This window comes from Amphibalanus amphitrite, unplaced genomic scaffold (assembly GCF_019059575.1).
Source record: "Amphibalanus amphitrite isolate SeventyFive unplaced genomic scaffold, NRLGWU_Aamphi_draft 000302F_arrow, whole genome shotgun sequence".
Lineage (NCBI taxonomy): Eukaryota > Metazoa > Arthropoda > Thecostraca > Balanomorpha > Balanidae > Amphibalanus > Amphibalanus amphitrite.
Window position 1 is genome coordinate 674,150 of NW_024881797.1, and position 10,713 is coordinate 684,862.

General features: G+C 54.6%; 1 protein-coding gene across 1 annotated transcript; it reads right to left on the reverse strand.

Annotated features, from left to right (window-relative positions):
• Positions 1 to 382: 382 nt before the first annotated feature.
• On the reverse strand, positions 383 to 8,174 carry LOC122387897. Its single transcript, XM_043378548.1, has 2 exons — positions 8,072 to 8,174; positions 383 to 2,187 (listed from the first exon to the last, which is right to left on the reverse strand). Exons 1-2 carry the CDS (start codon positions 8,172 to 8,174, stop codon positions 383 to 385), a joined length of 1,908 nt encoding a protein of 635 aa, XP_043234483.1.
• Positions 8,175 to 10,713: the final 2,539 nt, after the last annotated feature.

Below are 10,713 nucleotides of genomic sequence, written 5' to 3' on the forward strand. Positions count from 1 at the left end.
ACCGTTATCCCTTCATAACCACAATGCTCCGTACATCAGACAAACGCTTCATAAGGCTCACGCTACACGAATAGAATATACGAACCACCACAGATTTCGGCACTCCGCCCTTGAATTACGCGACTTATAGCGGGTCCAAGACCATGCCGAACTACTTGCACACAAATAATAAACACACACGCACGCAGGTTGTTGAGCTAACAATGGACTTACAGCATGGGCCGGTAAACCTTTGCAACAACGTACGCAGCCCTTGTCTTACTGCCACTCACGTGTGGACCTACCTTCTGCTGCCAGTGGTCAGTCAGCATCTCTAACACACTCCAGCCCACGGTTCCGGAGCTAGAGCTGTTGTTGTTGTTGTTGTTTCTCCCTCTGCTCCTCACGGGAGCATAGCCAGGCGGCTCTGGAAGCGTCTGGCGGCGGCCGCCAGGGCCGCCACCACTGAGGTCTCCCGGACCTCCTCCAGCCTGGGATGGATGTGACCCAGGGTTGAATGTCTCAGTCGCATCAGCGCCGGACATCTCAGCAGCACGTGTGCCGGCGTGTCAGGCTCCTCATTGCACAGGGGGCAGCGGGCCGCCACACAGCCCTCGTCGCGGCAGCCCTCACATCCCACAGAGGGAACGGCCCCGATCCTGTGCAGGTAGGCCCTGGAGCCCGACCAGTGCCCGGCTCGCAGCTGGTGGACGTCCACCGCGCGCTCCCGGTCCAGCCCCGCCACCGGTGGGGGGAATCGGCCCCCCATCAGCGACCGGAACCAGCCGGGGGGCCAGGCCCGGACCGTGTCGTCGCGGGCGGCCCTAGCCACCGCTCGGGTGATTGTCCTGATGTCTGCACGCACGCTGTCTTGTGGTAGTTCCGCGGCCTCTCGGGCCACTCTGTCGGCTCGCTCATTACCCTCCACACCGCAGTGCGAGGGGACCCACTGGACGTGGATCTTCCGGCCATTATCCGAGAGGGCGAACATGGCTCTCCAAGCCGCTACCCCCAGCGGGGAGGTCTGGGCGGCCGGGCCGTTGCGCAGGGTCGCCACTGCTGAGAGGCTATCCGTGCAGACCACGATAGGCAGGTCCTGGTCTCTGTCTCTTTGGGTTAGGGTCTCCAGGCCGGTCACCAGCGCTACCATCTCTGCGCGGTAACTGGAACATAGCTGTCCGGCCGGGACCCGCAGCTCCTCGGTCTCTTCATCCGGCCAGACCAGCACGGCCCCAGCTCCGCCCCTCGAGACTCCGCCCGCCGCGGACCCGTCCGTCCACAGCCAGACGGCGCACTGCGGCAGGGACGCGAGGTGCAGGGCGGCCGCGCGCTCTCTTTCCGCCGCCGCGGCGCCGGCCCGGAGGGGGCCCACGTCCATCCGGAAGGTGACGCCTGATGTCCGCCGCCACGGCGGTATCCGAGGGGGGAGCACCGGCTCCACCGGCAGCGCGACTCCGGCCTTCTCCCAGGCCAGGCGGCCCCGCTCTCTCCACCCCCGAACTGAGGCCAGGCGCGCCGGCGCCGAGGCCTCGGCGGTCGCGAGCAGGGGGTCCCCCGGCGGCAGGGCGAGCGCCCTTCCCAGCAGCCTGGCGGCCAACGTCCATCCCCTCTCCTCCATCGGGGCTAGTCGAGCCTCCGCCATCAGCGCGTGGGTCGGTGTTGATCGTGGGCACCCGGTGATGATGCGGGCCGCCCCCCGCAGTTCCCGCTCCAGGTGCTCCACGTGCGAGGGGGCGGCCGCCGGCAGCCACGCGGCGGCGGCGTGCTCGAGCGCCCCGCGGACGTAGCCGTTGGCCACCGTCCTCAGGGCAACCTCGTCCAGGCCCCAGCTGCGTCCGCCGAGGCGGCGCAGGTGAGCCAGCCGGGGGCGAACTCGTTTCCGGAGACGGCGACAGTGGGCACCGAACTGGAGGCGGCGGTCGAGCTCTATGCCGAGGAGGACTAGGGTGTCTTTCGCCTGCACCGTCTTTCCTGCCACCTTGATGGTGCCTCGGACGGCGTCTCGGGCGTTCTGGGAGAGCACCAGTAGTTGGGTTTTCTCCCCGGCGACCAGCATCTTGTTGTGGTGAGCCCACGCGACGAGGGCGTCTGCCGCTGTCTGCGCTCGACCTCTCGCCACCTCAATGGTGTTGCCCGAGCATAGAACTGCCGTGTCGTCGGCGTATATGTAGGGGGAGGTGCCCGGCGCTCGGAGGGCCTCGGCCAGGTCTGCCGCCCACAACAGGAACAAGTAGGGCGACAGAACACTGCCCTAGGGCAGCCCGGCGCGGAACATCCTCGACTTGGAGAGGGCTCCTTGAACTTCAAGAGCTAGAGCTCGCAGGGCACTCAGTAGCCCGGGCTTTCCGCGGCGGACGTATCTAAAATTTGAAAGCCGGGTTGGGTAACTAAAGTCCGTCCGTGATACTAATGACCGCATCTCGCACCAGCCATAGTTCAGGGTTTCCGGGCCAACCCGGCGACCTAAAAAGGGTTAGCTCTCGTCGGCCAACTACAAAGACGACACGCGTCTTCCACGCACGCAGGTCCACTCGGGGACATCCTGCACTCAACACACATCGTCGACTACCAGCACATAGGTGTCCAAAGCCCTATCTATCCGTGGCTGGTAGTTAAGCTGTCGTCACAGACCTATTCGAAAGGACCAGAGCATGGCCGGAGCTACTCGACTGACTGCGGGTGGCCAGCACCGTCTGACTGCGATCACCCGACTCGAATGCTCGGTATCTAATGTTCACCCCCGTCTTGCGGCATTATACGTTCCTTCGCGGGGCATTACTCTTCCGGCGGCATACGATTCCCTCGCTAAGACGCCCGGGGTCCTAACCACCTCCGAAACTATCTATGTCGCTCTTCAAATGACGTCCCGCGCCGACCACTTGAGGGACCGATAGCGGGCCTACCTATCTTTTTGAAACCGGGCTGGGTAACTAAGGTCCATCCGTGATAGTGATGACCGCATCTCGCTCCAGTCATAGTTCAGGGCTTCCGGGCCAGCCCGGCAGCCTAAAATCTGCCCAGCCTCCGAGGCTGTTAATCCGAGACGGAACACCGTCATCTCGCGGCGGCCCACCCGCCGATACACATCCCAGGCGACGGCCCACGTGACCTTAACCCGCGCCCTGCTGGGGGGGGTGTTTGAACACCCCCCCCTTGTGGTTTTTCGCAAATATCTCAAAAACGGCGGCGCGGAGCGCCGCCGTTTTTGGTACACCTTATCATACATCAATTCTACACATGTTGTGAAAATTTCAGACCAAGGTCATTCAAGGTCAGGTCACCAGGTCACTTGAAGTGACCTCACCTCATAAAAACTTTCAATGTCTGTCATAGCTACACCGAGTGACCGATCGCTTTGAAACTTTCAGCGATTGCTAAGAGCAATAGCATGCACAAAACGTATATCTCAGAATTTTGATATCGATGACCTAAGGTCAGGTCAATTTTGCGACCTCCCCATTATAAGTCAATGGGAGAAAATTGAAATGCGCCTCTTTTGGATGAAAGACATTATAAACACTCCCAAACACCGAATTACAAGTGGTTTAGACACACTGAACTTAAAAATAGTGTCCGTGACCCTTGTTTATGCCCTGAGGTCATTTTAGGTCACGAATGGTATCTAACAGTTTTTCGCAAATAACTTTTGATAGAGGCATGCTAGAGCGATGAAAACGCCTTAGATGTGTTCAGCTCGACGATACGGATCGACTGATATGCAACATGACCCTTTCCGGTCAGGTCATGACCTTGACCTGAGGTCAAATTTTCAAGTTGACCTTTCAAGGTCAAGTTATAGTTCATTCGATGCGTCTTGACGAGAGGAACACGATGCCGGTAAAAGTAAGCTCGTACAAGGCTTGGGTCAAAAGTTATTGCAGAAAAACTGTTTTCAAAAAAATCGGCTATTTTTGCAGTTTTTGCCCCCTGCAGGCAAAACCGTTGACGTTAGGTCAAATCTGAGAGAATTACTCAGAAAGGGCGTTAATAGGGCTATCGAATGCGCTTTTCCGCGGCGCTGTAGCTCTATTGGTTCCCGAGTTATGCGATGGCTTCTTGGAAATTTTCGACATTCGACCTGGAAATCGGCGAAATTTTGCCTTCAATGACCTCTGGTGACCTGACCTTTGACCTGACCAAAAAATTGACCGAAGTGATTTCGTCATTATTTTTTACGCTCTTTCGAACGCCGCCTTCCGCGTATCGCTACGTGGCCCAGGAGCCGAGTTACAAGGGGGGGTGTTCAAACCCCCCCCACAGCAGGGCGTGGAAATCAAGGACCCCCAGCAGGGCGCGGGTTAATTATCACCCAGGCCTACCCTGGGCCGGAACAATCGGGCCACTGGTCCCGTGTCCCGCTAGCCAGAGGTTAGACAGACCGTTAGACAGGCCCGTCGTCCCCTCCGAGCCAGGACACGAGGCTGACCGGGTAACATTTCTTGAAACCCTCCTCGGCGGTCTGTGCCCGACTCGCCTTCATCCTCACGTTTAATTTCGCGACTTATTGCACGCATCCAGGGCTTACTCAATCGAGGCCTAATATCTAGTGGGGTCTGTCCGAGTTAAGCGTCATTCGGGAAACCCGATTTATCTATTTGTACAGTCCTCCTCCCTTTCACTCGCGTCTCATCTCCCTCCTAACCCGTAGCCGCGTCGGTGGACTTTCCACGCACAGGGGCGTGACGTGCATCATCTATCCCCCCTGAGTTCCTTATTCATCTTAGGTGTGGGCTGACTTTAGTGGGGATGATTTACTGAGACTCTAGCTGGAACTAACAACTCATCTTTCTCGTTCTCGTCCTCCACCGTCACCCCTTTTTTCAAAGTTGAGCCACCGACCAGTGCGGACCAGGCTGAGCGGAAATCCCTTAGTTGAGGCCGTTCTGGGTTGGAAAATGGGAACGTATGGCCCGGCCAGTGCTGACCAGACGACAATAAGCAGCGCCCGTGCGGGCGCTGCGTTGGTCTTAGGACAGGAGGATAAGCAGCGCCTGTGCGGGCGCCATGTTTGTTAGGCAGGAGGATAAACAGCTCCTGTGCGGGCGCTGCGTTGGTCTTAGGACAGGAGGATAAGCAGCGCCTGTGCGGGCGCCACGTTTGTTAGGCAGGAGGATAAACAGCTCCTGTGCGGGCGCTGCGTTGGTCTTGGGACAGGAGGATAAGCAGCGCCTGTGCGGGCGCCACGTTTGCTAGGCAGGAGGGTAAACAGCTCCTGTGCGGGCGCTGCGTTGGTCTTAGGACAGGAGGATAAGCAGCGCCTGTGCGGGCGCCACGTTTGTTAGGCAGGAGGATAAACAGCTCCTGTGCGGGCGCTGCGTTGGTCTTAGGACAGGAGGATAAGCAGCGCCTGTGCGGGCGCCACGTTTGTTAGGCAGGAGGATAAACAGCTCCTGTGCGGGCGCTGCGTTGGTCTTAGGACAGAAGGATAAGCAGCGCCTGTGCGGGCGCCACGTTTGTTAGGCAGGAGGATAAACAGCTCCTGTGCGGGCGCTGCGTTGGTCTTAGGACAGAAGGATAAGCAGCGCCTGTGCGGGCGCCACGTTTGTTAGGCAGGAGGATAAACAGCTCCTGTGCGGGCGCTGCGTTGGTCTTAGGACAGGAGGATAAGCAGCGCCTGTGCGGGCGCCACGTTTGTTAGGCAGGAGGACAAACAGCTCCTGTGCGGGCGCTGCGTTTTCTTAAGGCAGGAAATAACCGGCCAGCACTGACCAGACGACAACAAGGGATGGAACCGGTTCAGATGTTTGAGGCCAGCCTGGCCACTCCCGTGGTCTCCGAAACGTGTATAGTTCTGGTCGTCCCGTACGCTGTACTACCAAACCACTGAGCCAATCACTGCCGGCCGCGCCGGCCGGCTCCACCCACCTTGAGCGGGATCGGGCCCCACGGGCTCGATAAACTACCTGGGCCCTATCGGATTTGGATGTCCCTTGAGAACCAGGCAGACGAGAAGAAGAACTATTCTGTTACCAAATACTATGGCGAATTGGATACCTCGAAACCACTTCCTCTCCCGCAACGACTTCCTCTCCGGCTGTGTAGATGGCATATGGTCTGTGACATTTTACTCTCCGGTCCTTTCCTTTCACCACTCCTTACACTCGTATTACAATATGTACAAGTCCCATTTATTGACATTTTCCTGACGCAATGCCTTAAAATCCTGTACATGTCAAACTTAGAAAAGAACGTTCCGTGACCAATGACCAGGTCGTCCGGCAAGTGAGTTTCACACGCAGCGCGGTGCGGTACAAAGTCGCCTAGCCCCTTTCCGACTCACCATGGTACATAATCCCCTCCGTCCGTCTTAATCACCACGGAGCACCAGACGAGGGTTCACTCCACGTCGGCACGCGTCTCGTACCACGCCCATAGTTAAATAATTGGCCGAAATCGGATTGTTAAATCAAGCTACCTAGACTGAATGACTGTCCTCAAAATAAATTGAACTACCTTAACTGAATGGCCTAATTTATTGCGCAATGACACCAAAAAAAAGGAAACATAATGTGGCTCACATAGCAGTGACGAAAGGGGGGGGGGGTGATTATTTGAAGGATTTAGGGACTAGGTGCGTGCCCGTGATCACCATGACCTTACTTGAGATGGAGTCGCTGACATGATGGCCGTGTCCGTCCAGCGCTCGGCCAGGCGGCCGGAGCCGCCGCCGGCGCCGTGATGCCAGCCGCTGGTGTCTCGTGGGCTGTCCACGATGTCAGATGTGAGCCGAGAGCGAAGAGCGGCGTCGAATGCGTCGTCCGAGGGAGTACCAGAGAGAGCGTTCCAGTTCCGTTTCATCAACTTATACTTCTGATGACGTCATACTTCGGAGGGCCGGGCAGCATCTCCTTGTCCAATCTTCGTCCTCCATTCTCAGAAAGTGCGCTTGGCTCCGCCTTCAAACGTTCGTGATTTGCTGAAGTTCGGCACCCCCGGCCATGGCAGTCGCACCCTTTCACGCAGCGATCGGATGGAACTCGCCGCCGGCGATTTGCGCCGCCTGAGGCGCCAGGTGGCGGCCGGCTCTGCGCCCTCCTTTCTTGTTTTTAGTCCTGCGCTCCCCCCTGTTTTGAATGTCTCCGGCCAGGTGTCCTTCTTCCATGGCGGTGACCGAGTTCCATTTCATCCTGTTTTCGTACAAACCGGGTCGGTCCCCGCTCCCCTTTCTTGTTTTGGTTCAAATCAGGGCCGGTCTGCACTCCCCTCTCCTTGTTCTTCTCTTCTGGCGGGGTGCCGAGCGTGGGACAGAGTCTTGTTTTCCAACGGCTAAACTGATTAATGGCTCGACACCGGCAGGATAGTGCGTTTCGTTATGCTATTTGTTGGCTTCAGATCCGGGTTCTCATGAAGTGGGGTGGTCATCTATAGAGGACCCCTGTTTGTCAGAGCCGACTGCGCCGTCTGTGTGGACGCCAGCTGGGACGGAGAGAGGGTATCACAGCCGATTTAGCCGGCTGACCGTGTCTGTGCGGCGCTCGCAGGTGGCCGTGTTTCAGCTTGTGGCACAGCTTGCAGTTCAGCATGAAAGATGAAAAAATGTAACGCATCTGCGTTACATTTTCAGACCTCTTTTTATAGTCGCGCCCCGCGACTAAACGTTTGAGAGCCCGCTTCTGCCGTGCTATTTGGTGCCGTTTCGTCGTGTTTCTTGGTGACTTCTTTGACGAGAGCGGGTGGCCGTCTTCTAATGGATTGGTAGCTATTTCAACAGGAGTGTTCGGTTGGGGAGGATGGTGAATTACGAGCTTGGATGATTGGGACATAAGGAGTGCGGGTTTTTGTGTCATTGCACAGTATTTCAGGCCATCCTTACATTTCCAGAATTAAAACATTCACGTACTATCCCGTAAAACACCACTAACTACACATCAAATAATTTGCGCGCAAAACAATGGAAATTGAATGAAACCATTGAAATAATTAACACATGACAATACAAAATAACATTGGTACATTTGGTTACTATAATTCAGATCAAATTAGCGATAACATACCGGTGCAGATTGTGGTATGCCAAAGAAGTGAGCCCGGCACCTGATGGTGGCTCCATGAGCCACGACAGCTCCGGTCCGGGATGGCCGCGATGACGGACTGGCGGTCGTCCGCGATTTGGTCTCGAACCGGCCGGCTGCTGCTGTAGTCGTGTCCCAGTTCCGGATTTCCCCAGTCTCGTAGTTGTTGTCGTAGTTCGTCATTGCTGCCGATTGCGGCCGCCCTGGTGAACTGTCCGGCTTTGCTGCGATCGGGTCCAGAACTGGTCGCCTGTGGCTGGAACGTGGCTCCATCGTGTTTTTAGTTGTCACCACTGATCTGGCGGCCGCCGAGGTTGCGTTCTGGTGCGGACTGCCGGTGATGGAACGGCTGTCACATCCAGTGGCAGACTCGGCTACTGGCTACACTGTAGCCTTTCCGACGATTTTGCGGCTGTTGTAGGTGGGCCACAGCTCTGGCCTTCGCCGGCCTCCCAGTTGGTCTGGTTGTCACGGAAGTAGTAACCCAGCTTGACTGTCGACGCTGGAGCGGATGCAGTCGATGAAGCAGCTGTTGTCCCTGCAGTCTGCTCATGGTTGTTTGGCCGTGACTATGTACTGGCCCCGTGCAGGTCTCGTGGGTCGATCTTGAAGTGTGGGAAGTGGGGACCGCCTGCATTTGATGTAATGTCAGGTAACGACCTCCCAGTGCAGCGGGCGGCCCCGAAATGGGCTCGCAGGCTGATCCGGTCCATTACGGTTGTCTATTTCGCTCGAAACAGGCAGCATTCAGATCTGTCCAAATTGTCTTATCTAATGACGCTCTATAGTTGTAGTAGTCGTCACCACCACCCCAGTTGCTGCCTGATTTTGTTGACATAAATTGGTTATCAGTTTCTCCTCCTGCTTCCGGTCTCTGTTGTTATTTGTTTCAGGCGTTGTCTTCATTTTGAGTTCCCTCGGGCACTGGCTATCAGCATCAGCCAGTCGCTGTTGATGACTAGCTTTTTTCTGTTCTTCTGTCGGCATCTCTTCTTCTCTCCGCTGCACGTCTGCTCTTCCAACTGGCTTCGTGATGTTATAGTTCTTCAATCATTTGCATTTTGCTCTTCTCAGCTGTCGTTTCCTTTCTGTGATTGCATGTTTCCATTGCCATGTAGTATCAACGTCGTTTCCATCGGTATACTACTTCAATGTCTTCTTTCTTGCCGTCACTCGGTTGTGTGCTGTCCTTCTTGTTCTTCTATCGCGTGTTTACTCTCCCAACTTGATTCGTGATGTCATTATTCTCAAATCATTTGCATATTCTCTTCCCAGCTGTTGATTCATTTCTGTGATTTCATGTCTGTACTGAAATTCAGTATTAGTGGCATCGTTTTAATCGGTCTCCTCCAGTCAATTTCTTCTCTTCCCGCCGTCAACCTCCGCTGTGTGCCGTCCTTCTTTTCACCTTACTGTTCTTCATATTACATACTTCAATAACAACCCCGATCATCTTCAGTCTGTGCCGTTACCTTCCTTTCAATATCATGCGTTCTATTTATCTTTCTTGCCGTCTTCGGTCCTAATTTCATTTGAAAACATTCAATATCTCCATAGAGGCGAGCTCAGCCGTATCTGTAGTATGTACATCGGGTTCGGCAGCACATGACTGCCTGTTCTGTAACGGGTTTTCCGTCGCGGAAAACGGCTCGTGGACGGTTGCCGTTCTCCTGTCAGTTCTCTCCAGAGGTGGGTCAGTCCACGGGTCACACATAGGTCACTGCACCTTTTTGGTATAGGATGGGTACAATCTCTTAAAATTGGGTTACAATGGCATCGTCGGTGTGATTACTCTAACTTTGGATCACGGGATTTCACTCAAAGTTAGGGTTCGCTGATGTGAGCCACATAAATTTAGTTAGCGATACCTGTAGCTAAAAGAAATACTAAATACGCTCGCCCGTCACTGAAAATTTATTCTCAAGTTACCCTTATCATGACCATTTTATTTGATATCAAGTAACCCTTTTATTACACATTTCATTCAGCTATATATGTTGCAGGCACTTTAGAAAATCAGTCATTTTGTAAAATGCCTAGGCATTTTGCAAAATGCCTGATTTTCCAGGCTTTTTGCAAAAAGCCTAGGCATTTTACAAAATGACTGACTCTCCAGTCATTTTACAAAATGCCTAGGCATTTTACAAAATACCTAGCCATTTTACAAAATGACTGAGCAGTGTGATGTAGATACGAGTACCTAATTATATACGTTTTGGTAGCGTGTAGGTGGACCGAGGAGTCCAGCATTATGACCAGAGGAGTCCAGCAGTGGGAAGTCCATACCTACCTCTATTTTGAGAAGTGCAGGCCCGCGACATTTCCAACCCCCACGTCAGCGACGCTGCTGGATTTAAAATGATCAATCTGAAGCGTCAATAAACGACTGGCCCTATGCCGGCCTGTATCTGTAAAACTATTAGAGGTCGCGAGGATTCGATCCCATACACCTAGGCGTTAGTGTCTTCTGAAACCAACGCTCTTGTCCTACGCCAAGCGACCTGATGATTCTCCCGATGTGGAGCTTGATATTTTTAACTGGGACCATGCAAGAAGGTACTCAAAGCTGTTGCCACAGAGCAAAATTAATCGTGTTTTGTTAATTATTGCTTTAATATTCATTGTGATCAGAGAGCTTTTTTATTCCAAAGAAAAGTTCCCTAGTGAAAAAGTCCTTAAGGATTTCGCCAGAATCCCCACAATCCTTAAGGATCCATAAGGA